At 48.1% G+C, this 23876-nt stretch overlaps 1 protein-coding gene across 1 annotated transcript in view; it reads right to left on the bottom strand.

Annotated features, from left to right (window-relative positions):
• Nucleotides 1-6644: 6644 nt before the first annotated feature.
• Nucleotides 6645-23876, bottom strand: part of LOC137632744 (uncharacterized) — a 39636-nt gene continuing 22404 nt past the window's right edge. Inside the window, exon 9 of the mRNA XM_068364821.1 lies at nucleotides 6645-7004. Within this exon, the coding sequence (XP_068220922.1) occupies nucleotides 6849-7004 (156 nt within the window). The 3' untranslated portion in view covers nucleotides 6645-6848. The remainder of the gene's footprint in view (nucleotides 7005-23876) is intronic.

The following is a 23876-nucleotide window of genomic DNA, read 5'->3' as shown; positions in this document are numbered from 1 at the left end:
ATAAATTTACATTCTAATTTCATTAGAAGGGGCTAGTGTTCGATCCCAAGTATGAGGTAGAAATTTATTTCTATTTGAACACGATGTTGTGTTGATATTTATCCATATTGTCTCATTAGAGGTAATTTGAATGAATTACTACCAATTGTGTCACGTGGTGGCCCGGGGAAATCTGGTAAAACTCTCTGGTAAAGAGACTGATGTCTCACCAGGTAAATCCTCGGACAGCTAGATTAGTGTCAGGTTCAGATTTCTTTTAAGCAGCATGAGCCTCATCCCATGCAGCATGAGCCACATCCCATGCAGCATAAGCCACACGCCATGCAACATGCTCTGCTTACCTTACAGCATGCTCTACATACAGCATGCTCTGCATACCTTACCGCATACTTCTCAGTCACACATCTTTGGTTGTTTCCAACTCACTAGACTGTCAAGCAGTTTCATAACGTTGCCTTCTAGTCTGCTGCTTTTGCACCAGTGAAACACTCACTGAGAGAACTTAGCTTTTCTCGGATATGGTTCCTGTAGATGAGAAAGTGCTATTCTCCCTCCTTCTGATATTCCCTTGAGGACTCTGTCATTTGGAGAGGAGCCTTTAGCTGCGTAGCCTCCTATGGACTTTTATTTAAGCATAACATGCTTCCAGGGAAGGTAATGGTTCCACTTCAGTCGCTAACCCCGTCTGTTACCACACCTGCTCCCATAGACCTTGAGCTGTGTTGCAAGACATGCAGTCCTAGCTTAGTCCTTGTTAGAGGATTTTTTGTTTACGGAGTCAGTGTGTCACTGGGAAGACGTTCAACAACCAGCAGAAGTGACTTGTTGTGACGCAGTGCGGCAACCTCAGCAACCCGATAAGGAGTTGTCTGTACGACCCAGACAGTCTAGACAGCTTCGGGTTGTCACTGTACTTCCCCGCTTCCCCATGGTTGACAGTTCACAGACTGTGCAGCAGTACCATGGTCTTGTGTCCGGCTCCGTCAGACGACTGGCTTTTAAGAGCTCCCACAAGTCGTCGCTGTCTGGAGATTCTCAGATGGACTATGGATCTGACCAAGGAACTGGGCCTCCTGGTCAATTTTGAGGAGTCCCAGCTCGTCCCATCCCAGACCATTGTCTACCTGGGTATGGATCTTCAGAGTCGAGCTTTTCGGGCTTTTCCGTCGGCCCCAAGGATCTTCCAAGCCCTAGAATGCATCCAGAGCATGTTGAGAAGGAACCGATGCTCAGTCAGGTAGTGGATGAGTCTAACAGGGACACTTTCATCGCTGGCCCTGTTCATCGTGTTAGGGAGACTCCACCTCCGCCCCCTTCAGTATCATCTAGCTGCTCACTGGATAAAGGACATGACGCTAGAGACGGTCTCAGTTCCTGTTTCCGAAGAGAGGAGGCCTACTCTCGCGTGGTGTAAGAACAGCTTTCTTCTCAAGGAAGTCTACCTTTGGCTGTTCAGAAACCCGACCGCCGTCTCCTCTCGGACGCATCAGACACGGGCTGGGGTGCGACTTTGGACGGACAGGAATGCTCGGGAACATGGAATCAGGAGCAAAGGACACTTCACATCAATTGCAAGGAGTTGTTGGCGGTTCATCTGGCCTTGATAAACTTCAAGTCCCTCCAGCTTAACAAGGTGGTGGAGGTGGACTCTGACAACACCACAGCCTTGGCTTACATCTCCAAGCAGGGAGGGACTCATTCGTGGAAGTTGTTCTAGATCGCAAGGGACCTCCTCATCTGGTCAAAGATCGAAAGCTCACGCTGGTAACGAGGTTCATTCAGGGCGATATGAATGTCATGGCAGATCGCCTCAGCCGGAAGGGTCAGGTCATCCCCACAGAGTGGACCCTTCACAAGAATGTTTGCAGCAGACTTTGGGCCCTGTGGGGTCAGCCAACCATAGATCTGTTCGCTACCTCGATAACCTAGAGACTCCCGTTGTATTGTTCTCCGATTCCAGACCCAGCAGCAGTTCACGTGGATGCTTTTCTGCTGGATTGGTCCCATCTCGACCTGTATGCATTCCCGCCGTTCAAGATTGTCAACAGGGTACTTCAGAAGTTCTCCTCTCGCAAAGGGACACGGCTGACGTTGGTTGGCTCCGCTCTGGCCTGCGAGAGAATGGTTCATAGAGGTACTACAATGGCTGGTCGACATTCCCAGGACTCTTCCTCTAGGAGTGAACCTTCTACGTCAACCTCACGTAAAGAAGGTACACCCAAACCTCCACGCTCTTCGTCTGACTGCCTTCAGACTTTCGAAAGACTCTCAAGAGCTAGGGGCTTTTCGAAGGAGGCAGCCAGAGCGATTGCCAGAGCAAGGAGAACATCCACTCTCAGAGTCTATCAGTCTCAAGGGGAAGTCTTCCGAAGCTGGTACAAGGCCAATGCAGTTTCCTCAACCAGTACCACTGTAACCCAGATTGCTGACTTCCTGTTACATCTAAGGAACGTAAGATCCCTTTCAGCTCCTACGATCAAGGGTTACAGAAGTATGTTGGCAGCGGTTTTCCGCCACAGAGGCTTGGATCTTTCCACCAACAAAGATCTACAGGACCTCCCTAGGTCTTTTGAGACCTCAAAGGAACGTCGGTTGTCCACTCCAGGCTGGAATCTAGACGTGGTCCTAAGGTTCCTTATGTCATCAAGATTTGAACCTCTCCAATCAGCCTCTTTTTAGGACCTCACATTAAAAACTCTTTTCCTCGTGTGCTTGACAACAGCTAAAAGAGTAAGTGAGATCCACGCCTTCAGCAGGAACATAGTTTTCACATCTGAAACGGCTACATGTTCCTTGCAGCTCGGTTTTTGCTAAAACGAGCTTCCTTCACGTCCTTGGCCTAAGTCGTTCGAGATCCCAAGCCTGTCCAACTTGGTGGGGAATGAACTGGAGAGAGTACTTTGCCCAGTTAGAGCTCTTAGGTACTATCTAAAAAGGTCTTAACCTTTACGAGGACAATCAGAAGCCTTATGGTGTGCTATCAAGAAGCCTTCTTTTCCAAGGTCTAAGAACTCAGTTTCTTACTAGTCAGGCTTCTGATTAGGGAAGCACATTCTCATCTGAAGGAAGAAGACCTTGCTTTGCTGAAGGTAAGGACACATGAAGTGAGAGCTGTGGCTACTTCAGTGGCCTTCAAACAGAACCGTTCTCTGCAGAGTGTTATGGATGCAACCTATTGGAGAAGCAAGTCAGTGTTCGCATCATTCTATCTCAAAGATGTCCAGTCTCTTTACGAGTACTGCTACACCCTGGGACCATTCGTAGCAACGAATGCAGTAGTAGGCGGGGGCTCAGCCACTACATTCCCATAATCCCATAACCTTTTAACCTTTCTCTTGAATACTTTTTATGGGTTGTACGGTCGGCTAAGAAGCCTTCCACATCCTTGTTGATTTGGCGGGTGGTCAATTCTTTCTTGAGAAGCGCCGAGGTTAAAGGTTGTGATGAGGTCCTTTAGTATGGGTTGCTGCCCTTGATACTTCAGCACCTTAGAGTTGTTCAGCCTCCTAAGAGGAACGCTGCGCTCAGTAAGGAAGACGAACTTATTAAAGGCAGAGTAATGGTTCAAGTCGACTTCCTTACCAGGTACTTATGATTTCATTGTTATTTTGAATAACTGATAATATGAAATACGGGATACTTAGCTTCTTGATATACATGTTCACTGGTTTTCACCCACCTCCCTGGGTGTGAATCAGCTACATGATTATCGGGTAAGATTAATATTGAAAAATGTTATTTTCATTAGTAAAATAAATTTTTGAATATACTTACCCGATAATCATGATTTAATTGACCCACCCTTCCTCCCCATAGAGAACCAGTGGACCGAGGAAAAATTGAGGTGGTGTCAACAAGAAGTACTGCAGTACCTGGCCACAGGTGGCGCTGGTGAGTACACCCCCCTCTTGTATAGCGATCGCTGGCGTATCCCTTCCGTAGAATTCTGTCGGGCAACGGAGTTGACAGCTACATGATTATCGGGTAAGTATATTCAAAAATTTATTTTACTAATGAAAATAACATTTTTCTTAACTGCAAGTCAAGGTCAAAGTGGCTTTTCAGTGTGCTGGTGAGGGGCTGAAGCTTCCCCGTCGCCCAATAGTAACTACCTACATCACATTAAAAATTTTAACAGCTGACTTCAGTTCTGCTAAAAACATAGATCTTATTATTAAAGGTCTTAGGTTATATAGTTAGGAAGAAGTGCAAATTGCTTTAAAAATTTGTGATTTTTTATCTAGAGACAACACCCATGGTAATATGTACAATACACTGGATCAAGTTAATTGGTAAAATTATCCTTTTTCTCAGGCGAAATAGGCTGTAACCAAGAGTAACCTTTTCAAGAATAGTATTGGGAATATAAGATGATATGTTGTATGAGGTTCTTAAGCATTGAATTTAAATATACTGTTATTTTCCACATAACCAGTTGACCATAAATAATACTTTCTAATTTCTTTTGTAATTTAGTGGAGAAATGTGTACAGTATTTTTTAAGTCAGATTCTCAGGTAAAAGAAAAAAATATTGGAAAAAAGCATTTATTAAAATTCCTTGTATTTACAGAAATTACCATACAGAACAGTTAAGGTCCACTGCCTACATGTATACTTTAGAAGTAACCCCATCAAACAATGTATTTTAAATTTATTGATTTAATTTATTAGACTATGTCAGACATGTTTGAAAAAGCCAAGTGTAGCAATGATGCATATTTGAAAACTTTACAGAGGAGTAACGAGTCACATTCTAGAAGCAATGGTTGCATAAGTGATTTCATACTGTAAAGTTGAAACCCTCATTTTCACTAACTATTGTGGTCTGGTATCACTGTTTGCCCGCCGGGCATGCTCGATCGTGTGGACAGGGCTTAAGAAAGATCACTGCAAGGAACTTTGTGGCAGCAACCTATGTTTTGAGGTCAAGATATCCAGAATAGTATGCTATGCAAACAATGTAAGGGCAAGTCATCATTTGAGACTAGATTCTATAGGCAAATCAGTACATCCCCTAGGGGAGGGGGTATGCCAGCGCGTCTGTTACATGCACGGTGCAATTCCTTGTTGGCCCTATGCAACACCCCCTGCGTCTAAACCCATCTTATTTTATTTACTTCATAGTGCTGTTGCTCTCACATCTGCATTCAAGTTCATCAATGCTGTATTAGATGTGTAAACTAGGAGAAGGACACTAAAATCAAATAATTGTTTTCTAGTCTTGGTAGTGCCATACCCTCTGTACCATGGTCTTCCTCTATCTTGGGTTATAGATTTCTTGCTTGAGGGTACACTTGGGCATACTATTCTATCTTATTTATCTTTCTCTTGTTATTTTGAAGTTTTCATCACTTTGTTATTGTGCAGTTTTTATGGTTCACATATGAAAGATGTATTTTAATTTTATTATTGTTCTTAAACTTCTCTTGTAGTTTATTTCTTTTCCTCACTGGGCTATTTTCCCTGTTGGAGCCCTTGGGCTTATATCATCCTGCTTTTCCAAATAGGGTTGTAGCTTAGCAAGTAATAATAATAATTAAATCCTAAGAATAGTTTTCAAACAGATCAGTAGTGTGGTGGCTGCAAGTGTTGATGTCAGTTCAAACTAGGAATATTTGGCATCCATGATCGTAGGAGGTAATAAGATGGATGAAGACGTAAACAAGTACACTAAGAGGTTGTATGATGGGAACCAAGTGGAGAAAAAGGAAAGAATTCATCAAGGTCCAACTGAAGGAAGGAAAGTCCTTGCACAAAGATTGAGATGAATATTCGGGCAAAAGGTAAACAGTACAGTATTTTTTATTAACAATTCGGTACTTACACCATTTTTTCATTGCTGTTCGTATTTTCATGCAAACATTTATTCCATGATATAAAATGTTTTGATAACAAGGATTAAAGGTATGAATGCAATGCACTGCCACACTTGTAAAGCTACAAATGATATAAGAATTTATGGGCCATAAATGTGGTTGGATTTGGTAAAAGGACAGCTGATCTTGCATATTTTGATGGGGTGAATGATAATCCAAACATGATGGCTAATTTGGGGACTACTTAACTGTTCTGGTATAGTGTACATCTTAACAACTAATGAAGATAAAAATAACAAAAACTTTTAAATACAACAGACATTTAAAATTAATATACACAATGTAAGAATGAATGATCCTTAAGTACTTTTGGTGTAATGAAATGATAATATTCCATTAAATTTAAAATGGTGGAATCCTAGTCTTCTGAACTTCAGTGTGATCATATTGAAGAAAGCATTAAGAATGTTTTCAACTTAACCAATAATAGTAATAAATTAAGAAATTATACTTGGATGACTTTATGTGAATTGCTTCACTACCAGTTCATCTGGATTCAACTTTCTTTAATACATAAAGGCATGTTAAATAGTGGATTAAAACCTTTTTATAGATGACTAGTGTACAAGATTCATCTATTTAATGATTGATGTATAGCAGTGTGATTTTTAAAATTTAATCTCTCAATAAATGAAAATATTTCTTTTAAAATTTTCCACAAAAACTGAAAGCTCCTTGATCACCTTTACAGGACTCTGCAACCTTTAACTAAAAATTTGATTAAAATTAAGTGTATTTGCAAGGTAATTTTTTTCTGCACTCATTTTAATTACTTAATTTTGATTTGAATATTTATATTACATTAGAGAAGAGATCTAAACTATCACAGAGTCTTATGAAACACAGTACTGTACATTATAAAAAGTAAAGCATTATTCTCTTATGATTTAGCAAGAATGATTGCTATTGAGAAACTGCTATTTGTCTTATGTTTTTAATGTCAAGATTGTTTTACTTAGGTTTTCCAGAGATCAGCTCATATTATTCTTTATCCAAGGCATGAAGTGTGTTAATCTTGTGTAAACGCCCGGATAACCAGGTTCTGCACATCTGTTACCAAATGAAACCAGACCTATTTGAATCCAGTTACCATCTACATACAGCTGCAAGGGTCCACCACTGTCTCCCTGCAAGAACAAAAATACAAGGTAAAGAGGATAAGGTATGTTATTTCCTAATGGAAACCTGCAGACCCTTCTCAAAGTATTAACATTGAAGGTTAGATCCAATTCTAAGAGGACTCTGAATCTACAGTACATTAGAATTTGTTCCCATGCTTATACAAACCTATAGTCCTTTAAAAAAAGGAATGTCTTTAGCAAATTAACTACATATGTGGCGAGTGTAGGCCAGTAGCCCCACTCGCTTGTCATAAACTTTCTACTTTTGTCTTCGGCTGTAATAGTACAGGTTATCCAAGGCTAACCTTTTTCATATAATTTTTAGTTGTTCCGTCACCAAATACTAACCAACGCTATTTATAGGGGTATTACTTTCGGTAAAGGTCAGTTCTGAGAGACCAGACCAAGTAAGGACCCCTATAAGCCTTCTCCTTTATTTCAGATAGGCAAAGGCTAGGAGAAGGAAAACTCCAAAATCAAACCAAACAAGACCCCAACGGCGGAGCTTCCCAGCGCCGGCGGAAGAGGGCAATGCTTGTCGGGCAGGCAACAAGGCGGGCCTTGACATAACAAGAACCCGGCAGCCCGATGCAACCAACATCGGAGAAGCCGCCTGTCTCATACGTCTTGAGCCGCGGTGAAAACGATGTGGGCCAAGTGTATGTGCGTGGCCGTTGCAAAGCCACGACCACCCAAAACAATATACCCAGCTACTGGCATTCTGCCGTTTCCTCCACCCTTCTTCATCTCTTTCTCACCAGCATCACCACCAAGTCCTGAGGCGACAGCACCGTGGGTGAAGGGGGCAGACCTGGATAGCTGGAAGCCCTTGGCCCACGACTGCACTCCGGCGGCGAGTCTAAGATTCAGTCGCTCTCTGGTGACGGTGCCGTGACACCAGAGTTCGGCAGCTGGACCCGTGACTGGGCTGGCCTATTGAGGACACCGTAGCCCACCCCACATGGGGAGGCCCCTAGAAAAGGTGGGGTAAACATCGGACACGGCAAACCTGTCTGGTCAGCTCACCGCGGCTGGCGGACATCCCACTAATGCGGTCGAAACTACAAGAAAAAAATATTAACCTTGGGTGCGTGGAACATCCGCACCCTCCAAGACGTGACGAATACCAACCGCCCGGAACGACGTACAGCCCTCGTCTGCAAGGAGCTAGCCCGCTTCAATGTTGATGTGGCTGCTCTTAGCGAGACCAGACTACCCGAAGAGGGCAACATCAGGGAAGCTGGAACAGGCTACAGTACACCATCTTCTGGAAAGGCAAGGACCTAGAGGAGCCTCGCATCCACGGTGTCGGCTTCGCCATCCGTTCCCAGCTAGTGCAGCAGCACAACCTCGCTCCCAAGGCCATCAGTGAGCGCCTGATGACTGTCCGCATCCCCATCACGCGGGACAGACACCTCACCCTGATCTCTGTCTACGCCCCGACTATGACCTCAACCGATGATGACAAAGCTGCCTTCTACACCCAGCTCGACCGCATAATCCAGGCAGTGCCCACCAACGACAAGCTCGTTGTGCTTGCCGACTTTAATGCCCGAGTAGGCAAAGACCATCGCCTGTGGGAGGGAATCATCGGCCGCCATGGCATTGGAAATTGCAACGCCAATGGCCAACTCCTACTGGGTCTGTGTGCAGAACACCAACTTGTGGTAACCAACACCATCTTCCAAAGCGACAAAAGACCACATGGAGACACCCACGGTCTAAACACTGGCACACCCTGGACTACGTCCTGACCAGAGCCAGAGACCGAGGAGACGTCCGCATCACCCGATCCATGCCCGGACCGGACGACTGCTGGACGTACCACAGACTCCTCATCTCCCGACTCTCCGTGACGACCCTACGACCACCCAGAAGGGCACCTGACAGCGTACCACACCAACGCTTTGATTGTAACAAGCTCCGCAACCCACAGGTGGCACAGAACTACAAGGAGGCCTGCGAACGACACCTTGCAGACACCGTGGGTCAGGCCACTGTTGAGCACCACTGGACCACCCTCAAAAACGCCATGGCCCGTGCCACGGAGGAAACACTAGGCTACACCAACAAGAAACGGCAGGATTGGTTCTTTGAGAATGATACTACCATCTCTCTTCTCATTGAAACCAAATGACAAGCACGCTTGACTTTAGAAAACCAACCAACAGCAGCTAACAAATGTGCTCACAAGGTGGCTGAAGCTGGTTGCCAAAGAGGGATCCGTGAAGCCCAGAACACCTGGTGGCAAAGAAAAGCTGCAGAAATGCAGTTTCGCTGACCAACGTGACCTGCGCAACTTCTATGCAACAACAAAGGAAATATTCGGTCCCACACGGTCATCAGTGGGCGGCCTGAAGGACGCGGATGGGGCCACGACCATCACCAACAGCGAGGGCATCCTGGCCAGGTGGAGGTCTCACCTTGAGAACCTCCTCAATGACCAAGCAGACACCCCAGACGATCTCCTGCGAATGACCCCGCAGCATCCCGTCCGTCACTGGATGGCACTACCACCCTCCATCCAGGACTTCAACAAGGCCCTGCAGTGCATGAAGCCCGGCAAAGCCCCAGGGCCAGACAACATCCCGTTGGAGCTACTCACTCATGGTGGCCCCGGCTTGAGGAACCATTTGATGCTCCTTATACTGAAAATATGGGAGACCAAGACCCTCCCCAGTGACTTCCGCGATGCAAACATCATTACCACTTCAAGAAGGGAGACAGGGAGAACTGTAACAACTACCGGGGAATATCACTACTAAGCATCGCGAGTAAGATTTTCGCTCGAATTCTCCTTGACCGCCTCCTTATTCTCGCAGAAGACGTCCTGCCAGAGTCCCAGTGCGGCTTTCGACCTTCCCGCGGGACCATAGACATGATCTTCTGCGCTCGACAACTACAAGAGAAGAGCCTCGAACAACAACAGCCCATAATGTTCATCTTCTGGGATTTGAAAAAGGCCTTCGACAAAGTACCTCGACCTGCCATGTGGGCTGTCCTCAAAAGATATGGCTGCCCACCCGATTTTGTCAAGCTGGTGCGTGCCCTCCATGACGGAATGGTTGGGAGAGTCTGCCACCAGAACGCTCTTTCAGGCTCATTCCCCATCAACGGCGGCCTGAAGCAGGGCTGTGTTCTGGCCCCAACGTGTTTCTCGCTATATACACCGCAGCAATGCTCAACGAGATTCCCCCAGACACACCCTCAGTCGACCTACATTTCCGCATGGATGGAGGCGCTTTCAACCTCGCTAGACTCCGCGCCAGAACCAAGATCACCTTGTGTGCAGTGCGAGAACTGCAGTATGCTGACGACAATGCCACCCCAGGTCAGACGGCAGAGGACCTGCAGTCGTTAGCTGATGCATACAACTCTGCCTACGAACGTTTTGGGATGCAAGTCAACACAGACAAAACCAAGACCCTCGTCCAACATCCACCAGGACTGATGCTCCCAAACTTCAATACCACAGTGAATGACCAACCGTTAGAACAGGTGGACCAGTTCTCCTACCTAGGGAGCATCCTCCGCCTTTGGCCGACTCAACTGCCGCGTATTTAACAACCACGCACTGACAATGACCACCAAAATAATGGTGTTCAGGGCAGTAGTCCTCTCCACGCTCCTGTATGCATGTGAAACATGGACGCTATATAGAAGCGATATTAACAACCTAGAACGCTTCTAACAAATGAAACTGAGGCAGATCTTGAAAATCCCCTGGGAGAGCCACACCACCAACATTGAAGTCTTAGAACGTGCCTCGCTGACCAGCGTGGAGGCCACCATCATCCACCACCGCCTCCGCTGGATAGGAAACGTGCATAGGATGGATCCATCTAGGCTCCCAAAGAAGATATTCTACGGAGAACTGACCCAGGGCACCAGACCACGAGGAGCCCCGAAAATGCAGTATAAAGATCTACTAAAGCACACCCTGGCTCTAACTGACATCGATCCTTCCTCATGGGAAGAAACAGCCAGGGACAGGAAAACCTGGAGGAGTACAGTACACCATGGCACCGTGGACTTCGAGGAGAGGAGTAGACAAAATGAGGAGGCTAGGATGAGAAGGAGAGAGCGATTAGAACAGCCCCGCCCACCACCTACCCTCCCTTGTGAACACTGTCCGCGACTCTTCCACCACAGACTAGGACTTAACAGCCACATCAGACATAAGCACCCACCCCAAAGATAGGAGGCTGATGGCTAACGACAGAACCCAATACTCGGACACGAGTGGGCGCCACCGCCGACGACTTTCGGTAAAGCTGAAACACGAGCCGTTAGATCTTTAGCTAGGGTTAACCACCTGCCCGCTAGTTAGCAGGGAGGTGGAAGCTAGTAACTACCTCTCTCACTCACACACCTGGGCTGTGAACCCCACTTTGCTTTTGGCCCGGGTGGAGATCGTACGTTATCCCTCACCAATTGTTGACTTGCCATTATTAATCTTTGTTTACTTTTCTCTTTTCAGTGTGTGCGCTCCCATCTTGGACGTCGTTATGTGGACCTGACCTGCCAAGGACCTGAGGGCCGCTTCTGTGGGACTTATATGTCTTCCGTTGACACGAATCCACTCCTGTCATGTTCCACTTGTAGAGGGCGGTGGTGTGATAAAAGATAATTTTTGCCCTGAATGCTGGGAGATGTCGCCTTCTAGGTCTTCCTCGAAGTCAAAGAAATCCAAAGCTTCTACTTCCGCCCCCTGACTTCTCTCCGATGCTCCTGTTTGGCCGGTTTCCTCCAGGGAACCGTCGAATAGCAGCGTAGGAAAATTAAATGCAGGCCAACCCCAGTTCTCGAGAGATGGTGCTGCTGCCCCTAACGAAGAATCCCCACCTCTACCCCTGGGGGAAACCATGTTTTTTTTCTGATGTTTTTCAGGTGTGGCTGTCCCTTGGCTTTACTGGCCTCCCTTCAAAGAGGGCACTGTTGCAGCTTTTTCAGCTGGGTTCTGAGAGGCAACGTTCATCTTCCTAAGAGGTGGATCCCTTGGCCTTGCTGAGTGTTGACCTTCGTGATCCTGAGGAGTCATCTGCAGCCCCTGCCGTTGATTCCCACCCTGCCTTTCCCGCTGCTGCTGCTGTCGTTGTTGCCAAGCTTCTATTGGGGGGGGTGGAGCCAAGTGCAAAGGCAAGTCTCCTGTAGATGGTCACCTCTCTCGCTCGTGAGACCCCCATAGAGATGCCCATCCAGAGACCTGCTAGAGATCATCCAGCGGAGCAGTCCCCCCCTGTGGAGGTTTGTCATCATTAGTGCTGAACTCATAAAGTTTGAGGTCCTTCTTGTTGCCTTAGATGGCCTCCTTCGCCTTTACAGACGTATGTTTGGCTCATCGCCTTCAAAAAGACTTATTTGGCTCATCCCCTTCATCTGCCGAACAATCCCATTCAGAAGATCGTCTCTTTCCAGGACCTCGCTGCTCACCCACTCCTCAACTCTCGTCTCCTTGGTTTCAGCTCGTGCCCAGGGATCGTTAGCCTGACGAGCCCCATAAGCCTTGCTGTCTGCCTGCTGGTTCCTGACCCTCGCCTTTCCTATCGGACTCGCCGTTCGCCCGTCCACTGCCTCCCTCCGATCTCTCGCCATTAAACAGCTGTTTGTGGCTTGCCAGGTTCCATTGAATCTCCTATTTCTCAGCCTGCTTGTCAACCCGCAGCGCGTGAATCTCCGACTGTGCACAGTCCCCCAGCTCCTTGCCACTCACATTTTTGTTAACGACCTACGGTTCTGCATCCTCTGTCTTCTCGCCGTTCGCCAGCGGTTCACCTCTCAGGGTGCTCGTCAGTCTCCGATGGCTCGTCGTTCGCCAGCGACTCACTGATCTCCTAAAAGATAAGAAGTCAACCGACAGTCTCCTGCTGCTCGTTGTTTTCCTAAGACTTGCTGATCAGAAGTTGACCGACAGTCTCTTGCAGCTCGCCGTTTGCCGACGACTCGCCGATCTCCTAAACGGTCAGTAGGGAATCTGCATTTTCCTGCTGCTTGTCGTTCGCCAACCTCTGGGTTCTCGCCAACCACACATCACTCGCCAGCAGCTCGTCGAGCTACAGCTACTCATCACTCTCCTGGGGTGATCGCCAATCGCTCATCATTCGCCTGAATGTCGTCGTTCTATCGAATGATGCCGTTCGCAAGAGAGGAAACAAGTTTACACTCACCTTTGCGAGTCTCTCGACGCTCGCTGGGGCATCATCATTCTTCATCTTGCCATTTGCCCACCCCTCTTGGAGACTCTTCTCCTCTCTTTCCTGCCTGCAAGCGCAGAATTCGCATTCTCCCAGGAGAACAGCTTGAGTCAAGGACGACTCCTGACGGTCTCTTCTTTGGGAAGACCCTTCATTCAAGGCCCCTAAAGAATCAGACAGCCAACCTGTTTCTTTTCCTCGTAAGGAGGAATCTACAACACTACAGCTTTGTGCATGGTCATCGGATTATTTCAGGTAAGGATTCTTCCTTTCAGAAACCCAGCAACAATCCTCTCGGGGGGGATCTCTCAGACAACGCCGCCGTGGGACAGGAACCATGGTTCAATGCCCTGGTCAGGGCTGTCCATCAAGCCTATGTAGCACATGTTCTTCCTCCTCTGTCCAGAACACTTAAGAGTTCACCCTCTACTCCATGGTGAACAGTTTGTAGAACAAACTTGTTGAGATATCGATGATGGGTCTCCAGCCTCCAAACACCTTTTTCACAAGGAAGAGTCAACTGAAGAAGCCTGGGGATCCGTCGAGGACCTCCTGGAGATTGCCCTTCTCCAACACGGTCTGGACTTCAGCCCGAAGGACCAGCTCCTTCACGGATCCTTTCATGTGGGAGGTGAATGGAACTGGACTGAATCAATAGAGGGAGAAATTACGTGAATGGGATGCAATACCCTGAACGAATTACAGAGATTGTCCAGGGTTCGGCGCTGTGCTGCAACCACCTCTGCTACTGGCGTTATCCCCCCAATGGTGGGCAAGTGGGAGGATTGCCCTTAGCGGGAGCGGCCTTGACCACCACTTTTACCTTCTCTGCCTCCACGATTGGACTTGCTGTGCTTCTGGTCCCTGGCAGGAAAGGGCTTTTTGGATGTGTTCTTAGAAGAGTCCGCGGTCTTGCTGGTTTGTGGTTTTTTTGGAGGAGTAGCTGTTCTATAGGACCGTGATGTCATGGCCCTGTGGAGGAGATAATCCTGGTTGGACTTTCTCCAGTGCTCTACTGCCTGCTCGACGTCGATATTACTGAAGAGCGAGGATCCCTCTAACGTTGGATTCCCAAGTCTAGTGACCACCATCTTAAGAACCTGCCAATGGAATCTGTCAAAAGAATCCCTTCTCTTGAGAATCACGTTCACTCACATGTTGACGAAACTCCATGGTTCGGGTACCCGGTAAAAGAAAGGTAACCCTTGACTTCCTAGTTGATTCCATGGACTAATCCTCGGTCTTAACTAGGTGTCTTTCTGGCTCCAACCACATGTCCGGCTATGAAGTAACCTGCATGGCATACTTTGTGGCCTTCTCCATGTTTAGGTCTTCTGCGGCTGAGAAGGTAATCGGTAGACTCAAGAGTCTACTGCCAGAGAGCCCTCATGTTAAGGCCTCTATAGCAGGATCTGGAGGGAGGGACGAGAGGGTTTCGTCCGATACCTCATAATACTGTAGCTCCTCTGCTGGACAAAGGTAGGTGAAAGGAGTTTTGAGGAGGAGCCTGCGCAAAGAGAACTAGTGTTGCCAGCTATCTAAGTGGCCTTCTTCCTGGCCCCCTTAACCCCTAGAACAGGGCAAAGCTGCGCTGGCCTTGGGAAGTCACCGAGTGCCGTAGATGTGATCGAGGCCAGTGTCCTTGCCCTCTTGAGGTACCACAGCCCGATTGTGCAGTGCGAGAACTGCAGTATGCTGACGACAATGCCACCCCAGGTCAGACGGCAGAGGACCTGCAGTCGTTAGCTGATGCATACAACTCTGCCTACGAACGTTTTGGGATGCAAGTCAACACAGACAAAACCAAGACCCTCGTCCAACATCCACCAGGACTGATGCTCCCAAACTTCAATACCACAGTGAATGACCAACCGTTAGAACAGGTGGACCAGTTCTCCTACCTAGGGAGCATCCTCCGCCTTTGGCCGACTCAACTGCCGCGTATTTAACAACCACGCACTGACAATGACCACCAAAATAATGGTGTTCAGGGCAGTAGTCCTCTCCACGCTCCTGTATGCATGTGAAACATGGACGCTATATAGAAGCGATATTAACAACCTAGAACGCTTCTAACAAATGAAACTGAGGCAGATCTTGAAAATCCCCTGGGAGAGCCACACCACCAACATTGAAGTCTTAGAACGTGCCTCGCTGACCAGCGTGGAGGCCACCATCATCCACCACCGCCTCCGCTGGATAGGAAACGTGCATAGGATGGATCCATCTAGGCTCCCAAAGAAGATATTCTACGGAGAACTGACCCAGGGCACCAGACCACGAGGAGCCCCGAAAATGCAGTATAAAGATCTACTAAAGCACACCCTGGCTCTAACTGACATCGATCCTTCCTCATGGGAAGAAACAGCCAGGGACAGGAAAACCTGGAGGAGTACAGTACACCATGGCACCGTGGACTTCGAGGAGAGGAGTAGACAAAATGAGGAGGCTAGGATGAGAAGGAGAGAGCGATTAGAACAGCCCCGCCCACCACCTACCCTCCCTTGTGAACACTGTCCGCGACTCTTCCACCACAGACTAGGACTTAACAGCCACATCAGACATAAGCACCCACCCCAAAGATAGGAGGCTGATGGCTAACGACAGAACCCAATACTCGGACACGAGTGGGCGCCACCGCCGACGACTTTCGGTAAAGCTGAAACACGAGCCGTTAGATCTTTAGCTAGGGTTAACCACCTGCCCGCTAGTTAGCAGGGAGGTGGAAGCTAGTAACTACCTCTCTCACTCACACACCTGGGCTGTGAACCCCACTTTGCTTTTGGCCCGGGTGGAGATCGTACGTTATCCCTCACCAATTGTTGACTTGCCATTATTAATCTTTGTTTACTTTTCTCTTTTCAGTGTGTGCGCTCCCATCTTGGACGTCGTTATGTGGACCTGACCTGCCAAGGACCTGAGGGCCGCTTCTGTGGGACTTATATGTCTTCCGTTGACACGAATCCACTCCTGTCATGTTCCACTTGTAGAGGGCGGTGGTGTGATAAAAGATAATTTTTGCCCTGAATGCTGGGAGATGTCGCCTTCTAGGTCTTCCTCGAAGTCAAAGAAATCCAAAGCTTCTACTTCCGCCCCCTGACTTCTCTCCGATGCTCCTGTTTGGCCGGTTTCCTCCAGGGAACCGTCGAATAGCAGCGTAGGAAAATTAAATGCAGGCCAACCCCAGTTCTCGAGAGATGGTGCTGCTGCCCCTAACGAAGAATCCCCACCTCTACCCCTGGGGGAAACCATGTTTTTTTTCTGATGTTTTTCAGGTGTGGCTGTCCCTTGGCTTTACTGGCCTCCCTTCAAAGAGGGCACTGTTGCAGCTTTTTCAGCTGGGTTCTGAGAGGCAACGTTCATCTTCCTAAGAGGTGGATCCCTTGGCCTTGCTGAGTGTTGACCTTCGTGATCCTGAGGAGTCATCTGCAGCCCCTGCCGTTGATTCCCACCCTGCCTTTCCCGCTGCTGCTGCTGTCGTTGTTGCCAAGCTTCTATTGGGGGGGGTGGAGCCAAGTGCAAAGGCAAGTCTCCTGTAGATGGTCACCTCTCTCGCTCGTGAGACCCCCATAGAGATGCCCATCCAGAGACCTGCTAGAGATCATCCAGCGGAGCAGTCCCCCCCTGTGGAGGTTTGTCATCATTAGTGCTGAACTCATAAAGTTTGAGGTCCTTCTTGTTGCCTTAGATGGCCTCCTTCGCCTTTACAGACGTATGTTTGGCTCATCGCCTTCAAAAAGACTTATTTGGCTCATCCCCTTCATCTGCCGAACAATCCCATTCAGAAGATCGTCTCTTTCCAGGACCTCGCTGCTCACCCACTCCTCAACTCTCGTCTCCTTGGTTTCAGCTCGTGCCCAGGGATCGTTAGCCTGACGAGCCCCATAAGCCTTGCTGTCTGCCTGCTGGTTCCTGACCCTCGCCTTTCCTATCGGACTCGCCGTTCGCCCGTCCACTGCCTCCCTCCGATCTCTCGCCATTAAACAGCTGTTTGTGGCTTGCCAGGTTCCATTGAATCTCCTATTTCTCAGCCTGCTTGTCAACCCGCAGCGCGTGAATCTCCGACTGTGCACAGTCCCCCAGCTCCTTGCCACTCACATTTTTGTTAACGACCTACGGTTCTGCATCCTCTGTCTTCTCGCCGTTCGCCAGCGGTTCACCTCTCAGGGTGCTCGTCAGTCTCCGATGGCTCGTCGTTCGCCAGCGACTCACTGATCTCCTAAAAGATAAGAAGTCAACCGACAGTCTCCTGCTGCTCGTTGTTTTCCTAAGACTTGCTGATCAGAAGTTGACCGACAGTCTCTTGCAGCTCGCCGTTTGCCGACGACTCGCCGATCTCCTAAACGGTCAGTAGGGAATCTGCATTTTCCTGCTGCTTGTCGTTCGCCAACCTCTGGGTTCTCGCCAACCACACATCACTCGCCAGCAGCTCGTCGAGCTACAGCTACTCATCACTCTCCTGGGGTGATCGCCAATCGCTCATCATTCGCCTGAATGTCGTCGTTCTATCGAATGATGCCGTTCGCAAGAGAGGAAACAAGTTTACACTCACCTTTGCGAGTCTCTCGACGCTCGCTGGGGCATCATCATTCTTCATCTTGCCATTTGCCCACCCCTCTTGGAGACTCTTCTCCTCTCTTTCCTGCCTGCAAGCGCAGAATTCGCATTCTCCCAGGAGAACAGCTTGAGTCAAGGACGACTCCTGACGGTCTCTTCTTTGGGAAGACCCTTCATTCAAGGCCCCTAAAGAATCAGACAGCCAACCTGTTTCTTTTCCTCGTAAGGAGGAATCTACAACACTACAGCTTTGTGCATGGTCATCGGATTATTTCAGGTAAGGATTCTTCCTTTCAGAAACCCAGCAACAATCCTCTCGGGGGGGATCTCTCAGACAACGCCGCCGTGGGACAGGAACCATGGTTCAATGCCCTGGTCAGGGCTGTCCATCAAGCCTATGTAGCACATGTTCTTCCTCCTCTGTCCAGAACACTTAAGAGTTCACCCTCTACTCCATGGTGAACAGTTTGTAGAACAAACTTGTTGAGATATCGATGATGGGTCTCCAGCCTCCAAACACCTTTTTCACAAGGAAGAGTCAACTGAAGAAGCCTGGGGATCCGTCGAGGACCTCCTGGAGATTGCCCTTCTCCAACACGGTCTGGACTTCAGCCCGAAGGACCAGCTCCTTCACGGATCCTTTCATGTGGGAGGTGAATGGAACTGGACTGAATCAATAGAGGGAGAAATTACGTGAATGGGATGCAATACCCTGAACGAATTACAGAGATTGTCCAGGGTTCGGCGCTGTGCTGCAACCACCTCTGCTACTGGCGTTATCCCCCCAATGGTGGGCAAGTGGGAGGATTGCCCTTAGCGGGAGCGGCCTTGACCACCACTTTTACCTTCTCTGCCTCCACGATTGGACTTGCTGTGCTTCTGGTCCCTGGCAGGAAAGGGCTTTTTGGATGTGTTCTTAGAAGAGTCCGCGGTCTTGCTGGTTTGTGGTTTTTTTGGAGGAGTAGCTGTTCTATAGGACCGTGATGTCATGGCCCTGTGGAGGAGATAATCCTGGTTGGACTTTCTCCAGTGCTCTACTGCCTGCTCGACGTCGATATTACTGAAGAGCGAGGATCCCTCTAACGTTGGATTCCCAAGTCTAGTGACCACCATCTTAAGAACCTGCCAATGGAATCTGTCAAAAGAATCCCTTCTCTTGAGAATCACGTTCACTCACATGTTGACGAAACTCCATGGTTCGGGTACCCGGTAAAAGAAAGGTAACCCTTGACTTCCTAGTTGATTCCATGGACTAATCCTCGGTCTTAACTAGGTGTCTTTCTGGCTCCAACCACATGTCCGGCTATGAAGTAACCTGCATGGCATACTTTGTGGCCTTCTCCATGTTTAGGTCTTCTGCGGCTGAGAAGGTAATCGGTAGACTCAAGAGTCTACTGCCAGAGAGCCCTCATGTTAAGGCCTCTATAGCAGGATCTGGAGGGAGGGACGAGAGGGTTTCGTCCGATACCTCATAATACTGTAGCTCCTCTGCTGGACAAAGGTAGGTGAAAGGAGTTTTGAGGAGGAGCCTGCGCAAAGAGAACTAGTGTTGCCAGCTATCTAAGTGGCCTTCTTCCTGGCCCCCTTAACCCCTAGAACAGGGCAAAGCTGCGCTGGCCTTGGGAAGTCACCGAGTGCCGTAGATGTGATCGAGGCCAGTGTCCTTGCCCTCTTGAGGTACCACAGCCCGATTGTCTAACCCATTAATGGCCATCATGCAGGCCAAGACCTGCCAGAATGCGTAATCGGACTCTTTTGCTCCACCTCGGTATATCTAGGGCTAGCGGCCCTAGGAAGGTAGCTGTCGATCTCCGAGTCCTGTTCCTTATCCACCCGGGAGCTTTCACCTACAGGGGCGCAGGGTGGGCTGTCATCAGCATCGTGTATGGAGGAGGAAGGAACGTCTCTTGCCAAGGTTCCCGCTGCTGCAGAAGAGGTTCCGCGGGTCTTCTGGATCCGCCGAAAAGATCTGGCCGTGCTGTTTTTGGGGACCGTTTTAAAGTCTACTCTGCCATCGGGGAGGAAAGAATTCCTCAAGCAGTGAGGGTCTAGAGTCCTCCCTACGTACACTGGAACCTTGGTTTTTTCTTGGAGGAGCAGCTGACGGGGCTTGGTCCTCACTCATGGTTGTTGGCCGCTGTTCAAGCGGTGCAACCTCGTTAGGAGAGAGATGATCTCCCAAGGAAATCGCGAGCCAAACCCCTGCTTGTATGGAGGTGAAGGGTGTCTCCCAGGGGAGGAGTCTGGTTCTTCTGTATCCTCTTTTTCTTTGTGGTCAGAATGGTTACATCTGTAATAGTGAAAAATCCTGCTGGACTAAAGCTGTGGTTACTGTGGGTACTAGTATCTTCTTGATTGGGAAGACTATCATCCGAGGTGGTAGAGAAGGCTCTGGCATTGTAGGTCTACGTCTGGGGTCAGATAGAGGAGAGGAAGAACTTGAAGAGACTTTTGTCTTAAGGGGAATCCTGGCGTTAAGCCACAGAACCTTGTCCTTGAATGATGGAATTGGGAAGAACTTCTCACTGTGGCATTTACGAGTAGGAGACTGCCTCCTGGGAGTCCTCGGTTTAGGCCCCTGAAAGGAGAGGAGAGGTCCTGGGAGTCCTCGGTTTAGGCACCTGAAAAGGAGAGGAGAGGTCGCTTCCCTGGCCTTATCGGTACCCGGCATAGCGTCTCGAATGGGGTTCGTTGGGAGGTCTCTAGCTGGGCTTCTGAATGAAACCTGAAGCTCAAGCTCTGCTGGGAGGTAACGTGTTGAAAACTGGTGAGACACTACCTTGTCAAATACAGTATCAGAGGGAGGTCACGCACTGGTGAAGGGACTCGTGCAAGGGCTGGATCACATGTTGTTCTAGCAGAACTAGGCAAGGGTGCATAGTAGCAGAGCTTAGAGGCTCTGAAAGGTCTCGACGAGTACGGGTCTTGGACACGCGTAGGTGCTGGATCACGCTCTGCTCTAGGTCTAAGTGAGTGTGGTGAGCGTCGTAGGAAGGATGATCATGCATGGAATTGTGTAGACTGTAGGTCACAAGCAGGAGAATGGTCGCCTGAGCACTGTGGATCTGGCTCAGGACGATAACCATGATCACACGAAGCCTGTCTGGATGAGTAGTGATGATCAGGTGAAGGATGACGCGCAGAAGCGCTTTCATGAGCAGATGGAAGGTCCTAATTATGTCGCTAATATGCATCAGTATCGCGTGAAGTGTTGAAGTGCTTAGGGACCAGGAACGAGGAGAACGTCAATTGCAAGGATCATCATGCCAGGGAATCTTTCTTCTACTAGTGTTTTCAGTTTACAAACTTTGCAGACAAAACTGCCGTGCATAAAATCCTTAAAAAGCAACTCTCTACAAACTATTTGTAATCTTTAGGGATGCTGTTTCTGTCCATCTTTACGAGGGCCCATGTAAAGAGGTGGTGGTCGAGTCTGTAGTAGGGCGAGGGTAAGTGTTGAGAAGCGTGGCTTGCACTACACTCTGGTGACAAGGGCTTGTGGGTTATCCTAGGGGAACGGCGAGCAGTCCTAGACTCAGGCACAGGAACAGGCTGAGACAATGGTGGGCGTCGAACTTGCGAGGGGCGAGCATCCTCCATAGGAGAAACGTGCGCCGAAGGGCTGGAGAATGGAGGAGGTGAGGCAGGGCGACAACTTGATGAACTGCATACTCGGGAGGACCTCACCTGCGAATGGTAAAGGTGACCACCCAACGGAACAGGAACATGCCTCGGACCTTACTCCCCCTCCGCAGGCCGAGTGAACTGAGAACGAAGGGAAGCGCAGTCTTCGGCGGCAGCAGTTGCGGCTGGTGAAGGTGGGGAACTTGGTCACGGCAGAACAACGCTGGCATTGAAAGCAGGGAACTCCTCCGGCACAAAACCTTTGGAGCCCCTCATAGAGGGGGATCCAACTCCACCTCTGAAGAAGCCGGTCTTCTCTTCCTCTAAGCTCCTAACTATAGCAGCTCGACAAGGCCTGTGTGGACCAGCAACACCCAAAGAAGGCCAAATCTGCAAAAGATAAAGAGAGGACTCCCCTGTGGGAATAGGGGTAGCGCCACTTCACTAGGGGAAGATAACACTTGTTCCATCGTTCCCCAGAGGAAAATAAATGAGCAAGAGCTAAGGGAAGAGATTGATGGGTTAGAGAAGGAGTCTGAGGTTTCTTTAACTTCGAGGAAGACTACTACTTATGCTGCCATCAAAATTTCTCCTGCTCGGAGAAAGACCACTCCTGGCATTCCTCGCAGGTATTGTCCTCCGTACAAGGCTGTCATCTGCAGGCCGGACATGAGTGGGGGTCGGTCTCGACCAAGGATATGAAGAAGATAGGCACGCATATGCGCCCCTCAGGTGACTTTTTTTTCCAAAAAGAAAAAAGTCACACCCAAAAAGAGAAAGCAAAACAATGTTAGTCAAATGGCAGTCAGAGAGAAACAACATGTGCTCTCGGTATTGGCAAAAGAAAGAGTCATGGAAAAACACTGGTGTGTGTGCTAATTAGCGGTGGGGTAATTACACCTTGTTAAAAGGCTTATGGCTAGTCTTCCAGCTTCGCCGAACGTATATCCCTACTAAAAAGCTAAAGGGTATGTATTTAGTGTCGGAACAATTAAGTTTTTGGCAAGCGGGTGTGCGGGCTACTCGCTGGGACACCACTTATTGTTAACTATTTCCTTAACAACTTCAACGGCTGTTCCAGCTCCACTGAAAACATTTCCTATTTTAAAGGGCTCAGGTTTGTATAGCTAGAAAAAATATTCATGACAAAATTTGCTATATTAAAAGTTTCCCCCAAATAAGTCTACCAGTCAAAAGCAGTGAAGCACCTTCCCTCTTCACCATGCCTTAGTAACTTTATTAAGTGGTGTAAAGATTAAGCCAAGACAACTCCTACTTAACCAGAAGTTTTTATATTCTATTAAAAATATTGGATATTCAAATTGCCTTCTAAGTAGGAAGAGCAATTTTTGGGAATTAGTGGGAATAACTGCTCAGATACATCTATTTTAAATAAGGACTCTTCAGATCAAGTTTTCACTTGTACTTACAAGTTTTAGTAATGTGGAGTTGTGCTTTTGTGATGACTTATTGCCACCAATTTCATCTTCCAGAGCAAAGTTGCCAACTAATTGGACCTTAGGATCAGGGACTATACTTTCCATGCTGGTCATTCATTCCAAATCAGAGAGACTTGAAGCCTAGTTTTATCCACTCAACCCATAGCTGCTGTTAAACTAGAGATGATGGGATATCCCAAGTCTTAATTCAAGAGGCCCAGACAATTCCCTTAAGGGAGAATTTTCAAACAGAGATGCCAGACACCAAAGCCATAATTGCCCTAGTGAAAAAGTCTGTTCAAGGTTGATGGCATGGTTACCAGTATACCAACTTATGCCACAACAGGAAAGTACCAAGGATGTAGGTATAATGTACTCTACAAGTGAGGAGTGCTGAGAAGGTAAGCATAACAGTGGTGAGTGCAAAACGGGAGCTGCCAAAAGAACTCTTATGTTGCAAACACTTGAACTGTGAAAAAGACCTCTTCTCAACTTGACCCCACAGGTGGAATCCGCTACTTTGGTTCTCCCAATTAGATAAGGGTGATTGTGGGAGACTTCTACAATATTCAGATTCTTAGGAGAAGTACTAGTCCAATTCTCTGTTTAGTCTTAACAGAATTTTTTTTAGCAAAACCCACATCAAATGAAGTGAGCAAGTTAGAATCAGCATGCTCAGCAGTGGCAGATATAACCAACTTGCCTATAAGTGTTTTTTGGCCAATAATATCCCACCCCGTTGAAGAGAAGGTAAAATAGGTGCTGGAGAATGCTAATGCTAGATCTCTCTCTTTCCCTCTCCCAAGGCAAGGAAAATTATAATCTACAAGGCAGACGATCTACCAAGTATTGGGATGGATTCAGCCCAGATTGCCTTTCTAGATATCTTGGTTGATTCTTTGAGAAGGCTCGTCTCAAAAGGTAGTCTTTCTTGGTTAGTAAAAGAGATGAAGCATCCTTTCCCTCTTCACCACGCCTTGGTAATATTTTGAAGTACAGCAAAAATTCCTTCTTTGTACCAACAGATTTTTGGATTCTAAAAATAATAAAAGATAAATTAGGCA

Source organism: Palaemon carinicauda, chromosome 42 (assembly GCF_036898095.1).
Source record: "Palaemon carinicauda isolate YSFRI2023 chromosome 42, ASM3689809v2, whole genome shotgun sequence".
Taxonomy (NCBI): Eukaryota; Metazoa; Arthropoda; class Malacostraca; order Decapoda; family Palaemonidae; genus Palaemon; species Palaemon carinicauda.
Note: the sequence above shows the minus strand (reverse complement) of the source record. Positions and strands in the feature narration are given on the sequence as shown.